Genomic DNA, 18596 nt, shown 5'->3' with positions numbered 1-18596 from the left:
TTTCCTTTTTTTCTCTCCACCCTGCTGTCCACCATGTCAACTTTGTTCTAAGACTGGCTCATCTCGTAGTCGCCAGACAGGGCCACAGGCTTCCTGTCCGGCTGGGGAGAGAATCTCTTCCACCATTGTGAAATGCAAGTCCTTCCATTCTGTCTGGGTTGGCGTTCCAGGACAGGCACCAACTCCTGTGGCGGGAACAGCACCCAAGACCTGATAGGATTAGGCTAAACAGGTCCCCACCCGCCGCCACCCCACTGCTGGGCCTGCGGTGGGACTCAGAAAACCAGGCGATCTGGAGGAAGGGCAGCATGGAGAGGATGGATATTGGTGGACACCCAAGAAAACCCCAACTATGTGCCCTGGGGCTGCATTTTAAGCTCTTATCAGAGGCTCCTGAGCTCTTCAGGGGCACGCAAATGAAGACCCAGTGAGTAGGGAGGAAGGCCGACCCAGGCCTTGCAGAGACTTGAGGCAACGCAGAGTGAACCTCACTCAGAATTGAGCCCAATGATTATTTTCCCATGGAAAATGCAGAATGAGCCAAATCTGATTCAGCTGGAAATCCATCAACGTAACCCTCTTTTGAAGCGATTGAACTGGGATGAAATCAAATATGAAACTACAAAAGTATCCCCCAAACCAGCCAAACAACCTTAGTTCTGGACCCAACAAGTGACAACAGGGTGGCTCCAAGAAGAGGCTGGGTGTCCAGCGGCCAGTGGGAAGCCGAGCGCCTTTGCGCTGAGGAACAGGAGGGAGCAGCAGGGGCTGTTGCCGCTCAGCATCCAGCATCCAAGACAGACACGGACTTTTTTTTTTTTTTTTTTTTAGAGAAGCAGCTGCAGGGCAGTGGAAGTGACGCAAATTTGGTGTCAAAATATCTGGAGGCTGAACTATATACCACTTGTCAATGATATGACCTCGAACTTCCTCAAGCCCTTTTCCTTGTTGTACGATAGTATAATAAGGATAACCCAGACTTGGATGAAATGTTGGAGGTGGGCGCCACTTTGTGGAGGATAAAAAGATGTGGGGACATCAGTCGTTGCCCCAGTCAGGAGGGCAGCCCCCCCCACCACCCTGTCCCCTCCCCACTCGCCACCCTGCTTTCCAATCCGCCCCTCCTTCAAGTCTAGCTCACGCCCTGGCTCCTCCCTAATGCCCTCCCTGGCCTCCCAGACCCCTGCTTGCCCTGTGCATGCACCGTCAGCTCCCACCCCCTCCCCTCCACAGACACCTACACAGACTGCCTGCCGCCCCTGCTTCTGGAACTGCTCTCCCCAAAGGCCAAATACACCTGTTATTTACTCTCCAGTGAATGACCAGCTCCCCAGATCACCTGTACCTGCAAATAAAGAGCTGTGTCTCCTACGTCCTCGGAGGTCAGAATGTAGAAATCACCTGTCCTTTGAGGGGACACCTCAGAGAGGTGAAATGACCTGCCAAGAGCTGCTCAGCTCTGGAGGTCGGGTCAGCACCAGGAGCCAGGCCCCTTGGTGCCCAGTGACACGGTCAGTGGGGTGAGGGTGTGAGGGGGACCTGATTTTGCAGATCATTTGGGTCTCTCTGTGGGGAACTCGTCACGACGTGTAACGGTGACACATGTTTCTGATGGGTGGGTGTTGGGCCTGGCAAACACTTGAAGGCAGGGGGGGATCCGGGGCCATAGTGACAGGGGCTCTGGGCCAGGCTGGTCTAGGTATAATCCTGCCACACACACAGCCCCCCCCACTGTCTTTGTTCCACTGAGGTCAGAAATGCTTTTCGAGCCTGACCGTGGCAGGCACACCCAGCAGAGATCGGGATGGTGGTGCCCTCATTTGGTTGTACTATTGTCCGCTGGGCAGTGTTTCCGAAAGAGGAATAAAGTGTTTTTTCCCCTCTAAGTCCCTTAGGGAGTTGGGAGAGAAAGGACCACCATGACCCACACGGTGGCAAGGAGACACCAGCTCCTGCCTCTGGCCCCTGGGAGCCCTGGTGATCTCCTCATCTGTTATCCAGACAGTTATGAATCCCTTGTCCCCAAGGTCTAGCCTCCCTTGAGAATGGTCCGGGACAGAGTGTCAGTGAAGGCAGAAAGTCCAGGATTTGTCCCAGGGTAGTGGAATGCAGAGTGTGCAAACACTGTGAACACATGCTTTGAAATAGTGTGTGTGAACTTGTCAGCGCTGACCCTCTGCAGGACTGCCTCACCCCAGCCCTCCCCTAGGCCCCACGCCCCAGTCCCTGGTCACTCCTGTCACTGGAGAGAGCAGCCTTGACCCCTGACTGGCCCCTCTAGCAGCCACAGAAGGGGGAGAGACAGGAGGGCCAGCACAGGGGGGCAGGAGGCTTCTTGGGGGATGCTGCCATGGCTCCGTACCTGCCCCAACTTGAGGGCTACATTGTGGGGTACCCAGCCAGCATGTTGAGATCCAGGTCCAGTCCTCAGTCCCTGATTTCCCTGAGACTGGGCAGACCTTTGATATGGCTGCCTGGTATATAATCTGAATCCCTCCGGTAGAAGATATCTCAGTCCCTAAGGGAGGGATGAAGATTCCACCTGTCTGTGTGAGGCAGCCCTGCAGACTTCAAGCTTCACAAGCACGCGGGCCTTTGTGTAAAGAAAAAGATGCCCTTTCCTCCAGGGGGACTAAGCTCCCACCTCAGGGCACACAGCTGGGCAAGTGGTGCACAGACTGCATTTTGACCCCCATTGCCCCTCATTTAAGCTCTTTTGTGCAGTGCACAAACCATGCAACTAAACACGGCAGCCCTAGCCAGAGTTTTGTATTATATACTCCCTGTGAGCAGGCACTGCGGGCACTGGGGACACAGAAGGAGCAAGACAAGACATGCATGATCCCTGGGCTTACGGGGCTCACACAGGATTGGCCACAAACAGGCCAACCTATGACTACAACAATATAGAGTGAGCTCAAGCCTATCCAGCCAAGAGCATGATGTGGGGAAAGGGAGGGGACAGGCATGGTGGAGGGACTTAATTCACAGCAGGTAGGGAAGGGGTGGTTTCTGGGGGATGGGTTGGGGCCAGGAAATCAGACCCAGAAAGAGTTCAGCCTATCTGAGAAGCAGGGAGGTCAGTGGCTGGAGGGGTGCAAAGGGAGAATTCTGGGACATCAGAAAGGTGAGTGGGGCTGGGTGGGGCAAGTGCTTGAAGGTCACTGCTGGAAGTTTGGATTTTGTTCAAAGTGTGGTGGGACCCCTGGCCCTTCTGAGCCACTGGGTGGAAGAGGGAGTGGGAAGCGACCAGAGACAAGTGGCCCGGGGGATAACCCCTGGGGGCTCAGCAGAGGACAAGGGTCAGGGGAAGGAGGGATGGTTGAACAGGGCCCAAATCTCACCGGGCCCTGCCACCGCTCATGATGTCATGGATTCTGGTGGGGTTGGAGGTGACATTTCGACTTCTGGGGTGCCTCGCCTTGGAGCAGAAAGGGACCACAGGCCTCACTCTGCCCCTCGTGACAGATTAGGTCATAGCGTCTCCTTTCTGTGGGTGGCATGCAGGTGTGAGGTCCTCTAGCGGACTAAGCAGAGTGATGTGTGTTTGCAGTTCAATGTTAAAAAGTCCACGGAGCCCGTGCAGCCCCGAGCCCTCCTCAAGTTCCCAGACATCTACGGACCCAGGCCAGCTGTCACAGCCCCGGAGGTCATCAACTATGCAGACTACACTCTGAGGACCACGGAGGAATCCGCTGTCCCTGCCAGCCCCCAGGCCCCTAAGGACAGCCGCCTCAAGAGGCAGGTCACGGAGGAGCTGTTCATCCTTCCTCAGAACGGTAGGGGTCTCCTGCCCTTGGTTCCCCCCAAGGTGGCACTCCGGGGGGCGGGTCTAGCGGCCTCCCTGTAGATGCTGGGCCTAGCCCAGCCCCAGCGTCAGTCCGTAGCTTTTGGTGCTGGGCAAGCAGGTGGGCCCGGGGCCTCGGAACCACAGTGCTTTACTCCCCCAGATATGTTGCTACAGTGCCTCCCTCCAGGGCCTCCAGCTTCCCACTGGGCAATGGAGAGTCCTTTTCAAGTCTGTAGAGAAGTCCTGATTAATGATTAGATCACAGGCTTTCAGAGTCATGGGTTCAATTCTCATGTACTCGTTGGGTGGCCTTGGTCATGTTGCTAACCTCTCTGGGCCTCAGTTTCCTCATACATAAAATAGGATTGCACTTTCATCTGCCCCATAGGCTTGTTGTGAAGTGTAAATAAAATAATGCGTGTAAAGTGTTCAGCCCAGGGAGTGGCACAAAGGACATAATCACAGCACACTGTTACTATGGTGTTCCTCTTCTCCTTCTCATCATTGTGGACTTCAAGATGTAACACCTTCAGGGGTACGGCGCTATGCTGGGCACTGGGGCAGGTGTGCAAAGCAGACACCATCCCTAAACCAAAGGAGCACGCAGGCTTTCACAAGGAGGCAAGAAATACAACCAGGAGAATGGTTGTTGTGTGGTTTGGGGATTTTGTTTGTGTAGTTGGAGGCAGAGATGGTGGAAGAGGAATCAGTGAACTGATTCTGGCATGGACCCCGATTCTTATGCATCTTCTGGCCTGGGTCCAACTGTATTTCATTCTGGCCGGTGGACAGCGCCCCCTCCAAAACCCACCCAGGACCAGTGATTAGTCCGGCATTTCTTCAAGAACAAATTCACATAGTGCCTGTGGCATGAACGAAGCTGCTCCACTTTTAGCTTCCAGCCTACATTTTATTTTTATTTTAGAGATTTTTAAAAAATTTATTTATTTGAGGGAGAGAGAGAAAAGCATGAGCGGGGTGGGGGGCAGAGGAAGAGGAAAAAGAAGACTCCCTGCTGGGCAGAGAGCCCGATGCAGGGCTCGATCTCAGGTCCTTGAGATCATGACCTGAGCCGAAGGCAGAGGCTTAACTGACTGAGCCACCCAGGTGCCCTGAGAGACCTACATTTTAAATAGATGAAAACAGACCCATTGAGGACTCAAGAGCTTACACTTGGAGGGTGAGGAAGAGCTTGTATAAGGAGCCTTGAGGGTGGATGGTCAGAGTCCTAATTTCTCAAAGCCCAGATGAAGCCAGGATTGGATGCTTTCCACCAGGAAGAACAGGAGAGGATGTCAAAGTCTGGAACTTTGAAAAATTCAGAGCATTAGCTCATCTTCTCGTGGTCATCATTCCTCTTTTTCTTTCTCCCCCCAGAAGCCAAACACCAGCCCTACAGAAAGCTATCAAGAATTAATTCTTCAGCAAATATTGACCACAGGCATGGGTGTGCCACAGAGGGGGATGCCAGATCAATTGGATGTTGTCTCCGGGATGCTGAACATGTCCTACTCCTACCCGCAATGATCCCCAGCACCCCCCGTGGGGCTCAGCGTCCTGCTTCTAGAAGCTGAATCCATTCCGCATTTCCAAGTGATGCTGGCTTTGTTTTGGTTTTGGTTTGGTTTTGAAATTGAAGGCTAAGGTCGTCTGAGAGCAGAGAGCTCTGGGTGCCAGGCAGGCCCTTTCTGTCCTTGACCCTGCTGTGTTCCTCTGTGTAGGACTCTCAGAAGCCACATGGGTCCTGTGTGTGTGTTGGTCTCACTTTACGCGTTGCTCACAGCCTGGTCAATCTGTTCCTGACTTAGACATCAGGAGAATTGTTCACCACTTGCACGAACCTCATAGCGAGCCATTTAGGAAGTTCAATGGTCCTTCAAGTAGCTACTCTCTAAATTTCTTCTGAAAATCAAAATTTTTAAAATTCCTATCTGCCTCAAGTGGCGTCTGCTACAGCTGCTGGAACCTCTAATTCTTGGAGTGTGTTAGAGTGATGGCAGTCTTCCAGACGTTTGGCTCCAGTGCAAGGGAGGCCGAGTGAGCAATCTTGGTGGGTTTAGGAACGTCTGAAATAAAGCTGCGGTCATTCATTGGTTCCACAAGCATTTATTGCACCTGCACTGAAGTCACGTCCACAACCCCTGACCTTGACCCCGGCATCTCCTCCTGATTCATTTCTCTCACATTGATCTCTGTCCGTGAAAGCCTGCGGAGCAAGGATGAGATTCCAGGAGAGGCGGAGCTGGAGACCTGAGCTTGGTTTGCCTGAAGCAGGGTGCCTGGACCACACACGCTCTGACAGTTTCCCTTCTCGAAAGTTCACCAGGGGCTGAGTCCTGGGCCAAGTACTTTCCCCACTTTATTTCATTTCGTGCAAGTAACTCTAGGAAGGAGGAACTATGATCACTCCCATGGTAAAGATGAGGAAACTGAGAAGTCCAGGGTCACATAACTATTACAGGGCAACAAGGTGTGACACCAAAGCCTGTGTCTTGCCCACTGGGTGGGGACAGTCCTTCAAAATGTCATCCTGGGACCACCGGTGTCACCCTGGTGTGGCCACCACGATTTGGCCCCCCAGTTACGGAGCTTTCAGTTTGCATTCATGGTGTACGTGGCAGATGGGAAAGCTGTGATCTGGAAAACGGGACCCTAACAGAGGTGGCAGTGACGGCCTTCCCTCTCTTGACAGGTGTGGTTGAAGATGTGTGTGTCATGGAAACCTGGAACCCGGAGAAGGCCGCCAGCTGGAACCAAGCCCCCAAACTCCACTACCGTGTGGACTATGACCGGCAGAAGGCAGAACTGTTTGTGACTCGTCTGGAAGGTATTATTTTATTTGACTTCCACGGGCTTCCATGTGCCCATCTCCCCTGGAGGAGCTGGGCGGGAGGGATGGGAGCACCTGTGGCAGAGGGAGCACTCTGTAACCAACAGACCCTGAAATGTGTGGGGTTCTCCCCTCCTCCAATAGAACATCCAAAGTGGAGAATCCTGGTTAGCAAACATCTTTACTCCAAGTGGTGATTCAGAGGCCGGGCTCCTTCCATCAGGGGCCCCTCAGTCCTCTCAGGTCTCCTTGTCATCTGTGTCTAGCAGGTGGAAACAGAGGGAGAAGGAGGAGAGAGCACAGCCTCCCCCTTAAAAGCCATGACCTGCATAGACCATGCATCCCTCCCGCTCACTCCTGGAACTCATGGTCACTGACTGCGAAGGAGCCTGGGAAGTGTGGCTCAGTGGGTGCTCAGCAGAAAGAGGAAAGGGGGTTTGGGTGACTAGCTAGCTCTCTCTGTCACAGGTGCCTTTGACATTGAATGGAGCTTTGTGCTGGATATGAAGGGTATTCTGAATGGGCAGCAAAGTTTCTGTAATCCAGGAACTGGGTGGTCTTTCCAAGGGGGTCACGATGTCCCTGGTGTTCCAACCCCAACAGTTCACTTTGCCATCAGCAAACAAAGCTGAGGCTTTGCTAAAGAATTGGGGCTAACAATAGTCCATTCTATGGCTCCTGGGAGTTGGGAGCTGTGAGCAGGAGAAATTAGACTTTTGTATTAAATGTTATGTTTTTAGGGGGTGTTTTTCTTTATTATTCTCTTTCAAGATTTTTTAGCCTTTTCATATCCTTGAGTGCATTTGGTTTTCACAATAGTCCCATTTAACAGATCAGGTAACTGAGGTCTAGCAACCTAGATGACTAGGTGTGACTTGTCTGAGATCGCTCCCGCTATTGGTGCTAAAGCCAGGACTAAACCCAGTGCCCTTGGAGCCCGGTGGAGAGTACTAGCGGGATATGTGGCCTCAGTCCTTCACCTTCTCTTTGGGAAAGGTCAGCTACCCTTTCTCAGGTGATCATTGAGTAGCCAGCCATAAAAGCACCAGGGGTATAAGTTTTTGGAATAAGCCCACCTTGGGAAGCATTAAAAACACCAGAGTTCAGAATGAGAAAACGACAGAGGTAGTGGCCAAGCGATGTGGGTCACAAACGGTTGTGTGGTAAATATTGAAGGTATAGAACAAACAAGAACAGGATCGGAGCACAGAAGTCATCGCCATTCGTGGGTCTTGGCATCTTGGGGACACATCAGGGTCATGAGGTGGGTAGGGCTCTGGGAAGGACCCTATCCTGTCCCTGTTCTCCCAGGAACCAGCATGAGCTGACATGGGCTACCTCGGGGGAGCTCCAGTTTCTAGGGTGATTCCGCAAAGCCATGGTGGTCAGCCTGGGGGCTCCTGTGCTCCTGGGGTCATGACTGTGAAGCTGGACACGGCCACTCCAAGCCAGCATGAGCCGCCCCCCTCCCCTAGTTCTTGCGAAGTCCCACGACTGTGTTGCTGTCTCCTTGGCTGCAGCTGTGACCAGCGGCCACGATGGAGGCTGTGACTGCTACGTGCAAGGCAGTGTGGCCAACAGGACCGGCACAGTGGAGGCCCAGACGGCGCTGAAGAAGCGGCAGCTGCACACCACCTGGGAGGAAGGCCTGGTGCTCCCCCTGGCGGAGGAGGAGCTCCCCACAGCCACGCTGCGCCTGACCTTGCGGACCTGCGACCGCTTCTCCCGCCACAGCGTGCTCGGGGAGCTCTGCCTGGGCCTGGATGGGGCATCTGGGCCTCTGGGGGCCGCCCAGTGGGGTGAGCTGAAGACTTCAGTTAAGGTAGGGTTATGTCTTTCCAGGAAAAGTGAAACCTGTTGGTGGAACTTGGGGTGATGGGACTGGGCCGGTGCTCACGCAGCAAGCTTCACAGACCTTCCCGGCGCGCGTGCATGCATGTGCGTGCAAGGAAGATGAGAGTCGTGGACGGGGTGGAGGGCTGCAGCAGACCACAGCCCAGGCTGTGGAATTCCCGGTGTCTGATTTGCTTCTAGATTGCTTGCCATTGTGGAAAATGTGTTATGAGTGTGTTATGAGTGTGTGGATTCTAATGCTGACAGTAATACCCCATCTGAATTCATGTACACGCCCTGTGTCCCTCCTATGTGCCAGGCACTGCTGGGGAGACGGGCACCACTTAGGACGCCTTTATCCCTAGAACTTACAGACCGAGAGATAAATTGGAGCAGACGAGTGATGATGTGGGACATAGGTTGAATCCTAAGACACCTAACCGAAGTGCTCTGATGGAGAGTTCTAGAAGGCATGGTGGGAAGTGGTGTTTTTGCTGGGCTTTGAAGGACGGACTGGGCTGGGGGCAGCCCTAGAGCCCAGTGTTCTGGGGCCCCTAGCCCTGGTTCCCCGCACCCTCTGCTGCTGCGGGAGCTAAGAGAGGGAGAGAAGGGTCTGCCGAGAGGCTGAGCTGTTCAGGCGGGGGTTCTTGGAGAACAAACCGGTATTCCTCACAGGCCCAGCAGTGAGGGGTCAGAGATCTCAAGGCCGAAGGATGGTATGTGGTTATTTAGCCCATCAAGGCCTAAATCAGGATCATTTAGGATCGTTTAGGATCGAGGCCTCCTTCAAGGGTCTGCCACAGTGCAGCCTAGCGGGAGCCTTCCGGGGACTGGTCTCAACCAGCGGATCAGTGCCTTATGGGGGGACTGCATAGCCTACAAAACCCCACGTATTTACTCCCCGGCCCTTTACAGAAAACGTTTGCTGACTGCTATGCTCGAGTAATAAAAATACTACAAAGGGCATTCATTTTTGAGTACTTACTCTCTGTTCATCTGTTGCTGTGCTTAGAATTTTACTTCAGTCCTTTCCCAGAGCAGCTAGGCAGGAACGACACCGAGACTCATTTACAGGGGTGGGGCCTGGGGTCACCCAGCTGGGACACTGCCAGCTCGGCTTTCCAGCCAGCTGGGTCTGGCTCACTCAGTCTGGTGCTGCCCTCTGGTCACCGCCTACAAGGCCCCCTCCGAGGGGACCTCTCCTGAGGGACACTTTCACTCCCCGCTGGCCCCCCTTTAGGCTATCATCTCCTCCTCACCTTATTTTTTTCTTTCCCAGCCACAGACACTTGATAAAAATTGACAGCCACTCTCCGCTGGAGCCAGGCTGATCTGCAGCAGGATCCCTAATGAGTGTGCGATTTGGGACCCGAGCGGAATCACAGCCCTGGGGTGGGGGAGCAGGGGATGGGGAGAACATCGGACACTTGTGGTCCATTCAGCTGCCAAACCAACTTTCTCTGGAGGGGGAGGGCCTCCCCAGGGCTTCGGGGACTTCCAGCCAGAAGGCTCAGACCTGCTGTCACTCCCCTAGGAGAGCAAAATGCATCCCTTCATCCTGGGAACACCTTGCCCAATTTCCAGCATGTGCCAGGCCCTGTGCCAGGAGCTGGGGCACAGCAGTCATTCAAGGGGTGGCCCTGGCCCCAGCTTGGGGTTGTGGGCTGAGGTGAAAAAGGTGGGTCGAACCCTCCGTGACCACAGCCCTGAGGCCTCTCTCCTCTAGGCCAGAATGGGTTAACCCAGGGGCCGTCTGTGCCCCGGTTCTCGCCGGAAGACACTTAGCCAAACAGTGGCGTCACCCGGGATCGTAGAGCACCCCCCTCTCCAAGGGCATCTTGGATAATTCATTGAGAGCCTAAGAGCAAGTTGGTGGGCAGGGTGAGGCTGCAGAGCCGAGGGGCAGGGGCTGCTAAAATTATCGGTCTAGTACAGACAGGGGTCTCCCCCGGGGCTCTAGGCACCCCAGCACGAAGGGAACGAGCCCCTCACAGGCTGACGCGCCCAGGATCTTCCCGCTTGGCTTCGGGGGAGCAGGACACGGAAGCCAGATTGTCCTGTGACTACAGCCCAGGCCCACCATGGACTTCCAAGAAGTGGTCTGGAGCCAGGAAGCTGGGCACATCCCTCTGGGTGCCTGGACAGGTCCCTGGGCCTAGCTGCTTCATCGGGGAAAGCTCCGGGTTAGAACTTGGGCTTGTGGCATCAGGCCAGACCTGCACTAAGGCTTCGCTTTGCTGCTTCCCTTCCTTGGGCTGCGGGACCTCGGGCAGCGATGTGCCCTCTGGAGGGTCAAGACCTTATGTTCAGAATGGGAACAAGTTAGTGTCGCCAGGGTGATTGTCAAGATTCAGCAGGATGTCTCCCCCTACTTACTTGCAAACATTTATTGCGTGTCAGCTGTAGGCTACGTTCTGGGGAAGGGCTTTGTGGAGCCCCAGCCTAGCGGGATCGGTAACACAATTGCACCTAGCACACAGTAAGCGTTTAAATAGTCTTCACAGCTATTATTCATGCCCTTGCAAGAGTCCCTGGTAGCTCCCAAATCATTTTGTCATGTGACTAGTTACTTAGGGCCAGTTGAATCTTTGGGGTCAGTGGGGTCATGTTGCATACATCCCCCCACCCTGGAGAAAAGGGGTGACCTGGGCAGAGGGCTGGCCAGCTTCCTCCTGCCTCACTCCCAAAGCCCACACTGGCTCCTATTCATCCAGAAACAATATTCCCACTTAATCATCTCGAAAAATGAGGATTGTCCTTCCTCGATGACTGATGGTGATCTTCTGAGCAGACAGTTCCACAGCGATTCATGTGGGCCCCAGGCTCACTGGGTGGATGTATTATTATTCCCATTTTACAGATGAGGCTCTGGAGGCCTGGGGAAGTGAAGTCACATGTTAAAGCACAGACAGCGCTTGGAAGGCAGGATTTCTCAGCCCTCTGTGGTCCGGGGCTAGGGCGTACACACTTTCACCGCCTTGGGACTGTGATGGACATCTGCCTCCTGGGTCTGGGGGGGCTCTTTGGGTCATTTTTGTCCCTTGGTGGGTTTGTTGAAATTCCAAACAATTGCTTGTCGGAGACACTCTGGAAAAGACACTCTGGAAAGCCACCAAAGAGGCGAAGTGTGTTGGACGCTTCGCAGAGGCGTCTGGCCCCCCACAGAGTGTACTTATTGCCAGTGGCCTCTGGTGCCCTCTCTACCATCACGTGCCCAGCTTTTTTGTTGACACGGTTGGCCATTCTGTTGACTGAGCAGGGCTGCACTCAGCATCTGTCATCACGTTATTGTCTCTCAGCCCTATAGGGGCTGGAAGGAATTATCTTCTCAGAGTAATGAATCACACCTCTCCGCGGCCCCTGGAGCCCGACCGGTCGATGCAGTGGTTCTCAAATTGTGTCCCCTAGAACCCCAGTGTTCTTTAAAAATACTCCAAGAACTTGTGGGAGGGAAAGTTGAAGGATGAGAAGGGGTCCTGACCCTCTGTTCCTGCCACGTCCTAAGTGGCGTCTCTTCATTCTGTTTTATATGTCAGGTTTGAATATATGATATTTGGAAAACCACATTTTGTAGCAAATGGAAACCTCTTATTGAAGCTCACACTCCATATCATTCCTCTGTGCCCTCCTCCCTTCTGCGAGAAAGCAGTGTTGGTGGGTGAAGGGTTTCTAGGATGCCTATTGGATACAAGACCAGTGGGACCCGAGCCTCAGCGGTAGCTGATGGGTCAGAAGCCACCCCTAAGAGAAGCCCCCCTCCTTCATCTTCTTCTCTGTTTCAGGAGCTGTCTGCAGGAACTGGGGAGGTCCTTCTGTCCATCAGCTATCTCCCGGCTGCCAACCGCCTCCTGGTTGTGCTCATTAAGGCCAAGAACCTCCACTCTAACCAGTCCAAGGCACTCCTGGGGAAGGGTAAGTGAGACTACACTCCTTTCCTTACATTCATTTCCATATACTCCCAGGCCAGTCCTTCATCGGGCCCGGGTCCGAGTCACCTGGAGTTCCTGACCCTGCAGGTGCACGTGCAGAGAACCCGTGGGTCAGAGGAAGCAGAGGATCGAACCAAGGAAGCCACAGAGCATAGTACCTGGGCTGTAGAGAGGAAACTTAGCTCAGCCCATTGCCCACACGGGACTGTACTGACCTCACCGGCAGGTGTCCGGAAGGCGGGGCGGTCGTCCCATCCCAGCTCACCATCCCTGTGTGCCCCGCACCCAACCCCAGTCTCTTCTCTCCTCTCAGTCTTTGTTGAGCTGCCGCCCCCACACCAGCTGAGTGTGGGCGCTGGCAGAAGGTGTGTGGGTGCATGGGCTGAGAAGGCCTGAAGCTTAGGGCGTCTGTGCCCCATATACCCAAGTAAGCCTCTCTCCAACATTCTGGGAGCCTCAGTTTTTCCTTCTGGATACCCCAACACAGATAGACACCTGCCCCCCGAGTCTTGGGGACCAAACAGGCTCTCTTGTCGGAGCAGGAAAGCAGCACTGGTTAGCAGTATGATACCTGGACCCCAAGCCAAGTGCTCAGAGCAGGATATAAATAACCAGGTATTTATAGCAGGACGCAAAAAAAGAATTACCACCGTGTTCAGAATCTCTGAGCAAACAATTTTGGGCAAATGAAATCAGAAGAGCTGGTCTTGCCGCCAGATCCCCCAGCTGAAGGCCAGAATTCTGTGCCTCCTTTCCTCATTCCCTCCAGACAATTCTTTGCCTCCTGCTCCTTTTTTTTTTTTTTTTTTTTTTTTTTTTTTGTACAGCTCCTGTCAGGACAATTACGACACAACACTTTGTCTCTCAAATCTATCTGCTGAAATAACAAACTAGCCGCATGGGGGTGATAATTATCACCATAAATACCAAGGAACAATTATTTTCCCATTAGCTTCGGGAACCTTGACTGATGAAAACGTAATTCAGCATTGGAGCCTAGTGAGGTTCCATGCAGGCTTGTCCTGTGACCCGTGCTACTGTCGGGGAGGCAGTGGGGAGCAGCTCTATTGGCCCAGAACCCAAGGGGGCCTGGGCAGTCGGCTCTCACCCTCCACATGAAGCCGGGCTGCTCTAGTAACATTTACAAAACAACAAAGGAGAAGAACTCAACCCATCAGCAGGAGACCTTCTATCTTAATAATCAACAAAAATGCTGGGAGGGAGAACCAAGGGGATGAATATTGGGGATGGCTTTGTTTTGCTGGTTGAGTTGAAGGTCAAGTTGTGGTACATCGGAGGCACTATCTGGAATCTGGGTTGATGTGGGACATGAAGACTCTTGGAAGGGCTCATAGCAGGTAGTGGTTCCAGCTTGACCCAGTCATGGGCTACCCAGTGACCACCTTGGTGTGTCGTACTATCATGGGTTTTCCACACTATGGCCTAAGTTCTACGGAGGCAGGAAGTTTTGCTGTAACCCTATGTCTAGTGCCTCACAGTGAGCATGTAATCATTGCTGAATGAATGCGTGGCCCAGTGAGGAGGGTGGCGCCGGCAGAGGGGGTGCAGAGAGAGGGAGCCTTAGGGTACCTCTTTAGCCAGGGACCCTGTCTCTCCAGCCCTCAATCAGAGCATTATCCTGGACCGTCCACACCCCACAGGCTCACCTTTCCGTCTCTCTTTCCCCCAGATGTCTCCGTCAAGGTGACCTTAAAGCACCAGGCACAGAAGCTGAAGAAGAAACAGACAAAACGGGCCAAGCACAAGATCAACCCCGTATGGAATGAGATGATCATGTTCGAGCTGCCCGACGAGCTGCTGCAGGCCTCCAGTGTGGAGCTGGAGGTGCTGGGCCAGGATGAGGAGGGGCAAAGCTGTGCCCTTGGTCGCTGCAGCCTGGGCCTGCACGCCTCGGGTTCTGAGCGCAGCCACTGGGAGGAGATGCTCAAGAACCCTCGCCGGCAGATCGCCATGTGGCACCAGCTGCATCTGTAGGCAGCCGCCCGGGCTCCTCCCCTTCCAGGCCCCTCCCCGCCCCTCCAGCCCTGCTGTCCTCTGCAACGTCCTTTTTGTGCCCCATCCTCATTCTGACACCCAGGAGACAGATGTGTTTGCAAAGGCTGGGACCCCATGCCTCTCCTAGCACACTCGTCTTTCCAAAACATGAGCAGGGCGGGGTGGGGCGGTGTGTGGAAACGGGACATTCGGGTGGCACCGAGGAAAGTACGGTGCTCCTCTGTGCTATTGCAGAGACACTTGTCAAATACAGACCACATGCAGTTTTGGCAGGTGGACTCAGGCCTGATGCAGAGAACGCATAACGTGAAGAAGAATGAGTGCAGAGAATGTGGCTCTTTAAAAACGAGCATTTCAAAAATGGTGGAGGACATAAAGCATCCTGGATCAACTCGTAGAGTTAGGGATTGGGAAAGGGAAAGGGTGGGATGAAATCTCAGCCAGCATGACAGTGTGCCCCTGACCCAAGGCTGTCACCCAGTGGTTCTCGAACCCTAGTGTGTGAAGAATCACCAGCAGATTCCCTGGACCCACCCGCTGACACTCCAGATCAGTATTCCTGGCCACGACCCCAGCACCTGCATTTTTATCAAGCTCCGTGCGGTTTTGATGCCGAGGTTGGAGCACTGCGCTGGGAGAAATCCCTTCTACAACATTCCAGACAGGTTTCCCCAGTCCTTGTCGGGACTCCCAATACCCTGGGGCAGCCGGTTCCGAGGCTGGACATCTCAACTGTCAGTGTGAAATTTGGGAGGCCTCTGGTTTTGTTTTCTTTTTAATTTAATCATTTTAATTCTTAATACTTTTCCTTTGTGCTCTTCAGATCCTGTTCTTGGACTGGACTTTGTGCTTTTTACTGAAGAACTCTGTTGTTTTAACTCAAAGTCCGTTTCTGTTATCCTTGGGGAGATCTTCCTTGACCAGGTGTGGGTGGGATTCCCCTGTTTGTCACGAGGCGCTTGTTGTCACGCGCACCAGCATCACCAAAGTGACCCTCTGAGACAGATTCATCTCAGCATTCCAGCCACTGCAGGAGGAATAAGAGGCATGTGTTGATTTAGGATGTTCTATCTGGCTGCCTACAAGTGCCCGAAGAAGGAAACTTGAAATAGGAAAAAAGTCTTGCGCGAATGTGTGTCCCTCAATTTTCAGGGCCTGCCACTTTCATCAGTAAGTAACCAGCAACTTGGCTTCAAATTCCTACCTTCTTATTCCAAACAGCTGTCCACGTGGTCCCTTAGACACTGAGTCTCGCTGTTGGGTATACCATTTGCCCAGGAACCAGGATTCAGGTTCTGTTGTTGGCCGTCTGTCAGATGGGACAAATGACGGGGCAGCTCTGTCTCTGTGAATGATGTGGCAGATGAAAGAGAGCTCAAACACCGGAGGCGCTCTCTGCTAGAAACAAAGCACAGCCCCAGGCAGGTCACCTTTAAGCCTCACGATGGCAGCTGACAGTGACTGGAAGGGACCAGAACCATCCCAGGCACTTACAGAACTATGGATTCTGCATTTGGGCTCCTCGCTACTGACACCTAGGCTCTGGGCTTTCAAATGTCACACAGTCCTGTCATCTGCAAGGGAACCCCTGGGTGAGGTGGGTAAGGGCCTGCTTCAGGCCTGTGACGAGTCAGGCCGCTCTTGGCCTCTCCCTAAGAATCGGAGCGGGCACCTCATCACCTTTGGTCATGATTTTCCATTTCTGTGCAGAAGAAGAAATCATCCCAAGAGACAGAAAAAATATCGAATCCCTGTTTAATTGGCACGTTTTTCAGGTAATTGGAGAGTTTGCCCCTTAAGGTTAGTCACCTCCTGCCAACATTTTTTTTTTTTTACTTTTTTAGGCAAAGCATTTGTTGGTGATTCCCTATGGCATGTTGTTAAGACTCCCCGCACACTCTGACCTCCTGGTTTTGGCCAGCATGGCCCCAAGAAAACAAAGCATTTCCTCTGGGGGCTGGCCGGTACTCTCCTCTCTGTAACACCCGCCACTACAGTGTAGAAAAGTCTGGATTCTGGACTTAACCTCAGGAAACACAAGTTCTGCTTCCTTATAAAATCTATTCACCTGCCTCACAGTTACACTGAAGGGTGTTGGAGGTAGACTGAGCCAGAAACATCAGCTCTACAGACTATGGTCTTTCCATCACAGGCATCCATGTCTTTGTGTCTTAAGGGTTTCATTTTCCAGAATCCAGACTCAAGGTTGCCCTGGACAGGAGTCAAGTGCCAGCACAAAACATCTCAGTGTCGACCACCACCTCACTTAGCGGGCAAGCGCAGGAACGAGGGAGGTCTTGCGTGGGGTTTTGTCCGTTGTCTTCATTGGGGTGTTCCAAGAACCTAGAATAAAGCTAGCTGATGGCCCTCAATAAATATCTGTTGAATGAGTTAATGAGTGCGGGATAGATGGGGGACCAGACAGAGAAAGACACTGTAAGTGGCATAAAGGTCAGTCTGCCCTGAGTTCTCCATGGTAAAAGCATCAGCCATCTGATGACAATTCACAGCCCTCCGTATAAGTGTAATGAACAATAGAGGAGGATATAATTGCTGTGGTTTTCCAGCAGAGCTCTGTCTTGGTGAATTTTAAATTTCCCAGAGACATCAGGCTGCCACATCAACGGACTCGAGGAATCTTTGCATCTGGGTGCCTTGTACCAGATCCCTTCTCAATTTACTACCAGCTTAGAGTAAGCGGGTCTGGGTGAAATCAACCGATCATTTTTGAAAGGCACACCTTGTACTTTGCCGGGAGCGTTTTCTAAAAAGGGCATGGAGCGAGGTGAAAATAAAGGGAGAACCCACCATAGACCAGGCTGGGGCCGCCGAGGTCACCTGGTTCTCTCCTAAATACAGTGAAGGGGATAGAGAACTGGGAGCCCACCCTCATTAACCTGTGGCTCCACTGCCCACATCAAATCAGCGTGTATCTGCCAGGTGCCCATTGCTCCAGGCCTCGCACAGGACTGTCCATTTCACTTTGAGATACAATCCTTGGCATGGGCTGAGGGACCCGTCACTCCAAAGGACACTATGTAGAGAGGTGAGGATGCAGAAGAGGCTCTCCGGGGGCAGTTTCTTGGGGATGTAGAGGGGTCTGAAGGGGAGGAAGCTGCAGTGTAAGCCAAACTGAGGCGAAGACCCCCAAAAGAGAGACCTAGTCCTTGTGATCTGTTTCTGCTGCCTGTGTTTCTTGTTGTCAGTGCTAAGTGTGTATTTGTTTCTCGATCATGAACTGAAGCACAAAAAGACGCATGAGACATTGTAGTCATATGTCTGGTGTCACACTTGGGAGCAAAAATCTCTCAGTGGTAAATAAATAATTTCCAGCGGGGTCAGGGGCCCAGTGTTTTCTTTTTTCTTTTCGCTTCATATTTGAGACACATCAGATGCACAGACAATAATTTGATAAACACTCATCATTACCCACCGCCCAGTTTTAGAAACCTTGACGAATGCCATCGAAGTCCCCTTGGTTTCACTCAGGAGAGCGTCACGTTTCTCTCCACCCCAAACGTGTCTTCACCCCTTCCCTCCAGGTATACATAAACCCTGAGCAGCCAAAGAGTACTTTTGCGTTTTAAACTTTATTTAACTTGCATCCCACTATTTGGGCCGCACATGAAAATTTTGAACTTGACCCCTGCAGACCTATGTAGGTCTAGCTTGTTTGTTTATTTATTTATTGACTTACGTATTTGCTGCTCTATCCTATTCCATGGTACGGAGAGGCCACGGTCCTATTCTCTTAGTAACGTACATTTAGAGCTTTCTTTGTTTTTTCTATCATAAGGCTGCTAGGAACATTCTCATGCATGTCCCCTTGTTCCCGTGTACAAGTTTCTCTAAGGTATGTCCCCACGAGTGAGTAGAATAGCTGAATCAGGAAGGGCTCTCTCTGCGTAGCTGTGCACGTGAGAGAGAGAGAGAGAGTGTGTGTGTGTGTGTGTGTGTGTGTGTGTTCATTCTCATGCCCCCTGGTGGCTTTGCTTGAGCACCAAATCCAAGGTACACAGGTGCTGGGATGCCAGCCTTGGTTCTGGCCTCTTGGGGGCTCTGCCTTCATTCTTGAGAAGAAAAATCATGTAGGAACTAGAGACTTCTTTCTCAAACATCCCCCAAAGAAATACTCCTATCACTGGAAGATCAGTGCATCAGCCAGTGGTTCTCCTGCACTCTAGAAGGTGGGCCAGAA

General features: G+C 52.7%; 1 protein-coding gene across 1 annotated transcript in view; it reads left to right on the top strand.

The window, feature by feature from the left end:
* SYT13 (synaptotagmin 13) overlaps window positions 1-15405 on the top strand; it is a 41295-nt gene extending 25890 nt beyond the window's left edge. The window contains exons 2-6 of the mRNA XM_032840699.1: window positions 3554-3779; window positions 6483-6617; window positions 8141-8442; window positions 12236-12365; window positions 14073-15405. Of these exons, the coding sequence (XP_032696590.1) occupies window positions 3554-3779; window positions 6483-6617; window positions 8141-8442; window positions 12236-12365; window positions 14073-14377 (1098 nt within the window). The 3' untranslated portion in view covers window positions 14378-15405. The remainder of the gene's footprint in view (window positions 1-3553; window positions 3780-6482; window positions 6618-8140; window positions 8443-12235; window positions 12366-14072) is intronic.
* The last annotated feature ends 3191 nt before the right edge of the window (window positions 15406-18596 follow it).

The sequence above is a fragment of the Lontra canadensis genome, unplaced genomic scaffold (genome assembly GCF_010015895.1).
Source record: "Lontra canadensis isolate GAN:19392208 unplaced genomic scaffold, GSC_riverotter_1.0 scaffold115, whole genome shotgun sequence".
NCBI lineage: Eukaryota > Metazoa > Chordata > Mammalia > Carnivora > Mustelidae > Lontra > Lontra canadensis.
This window is presented reverse-complemented; position numbering and strand designations above follow the sequence as displayed.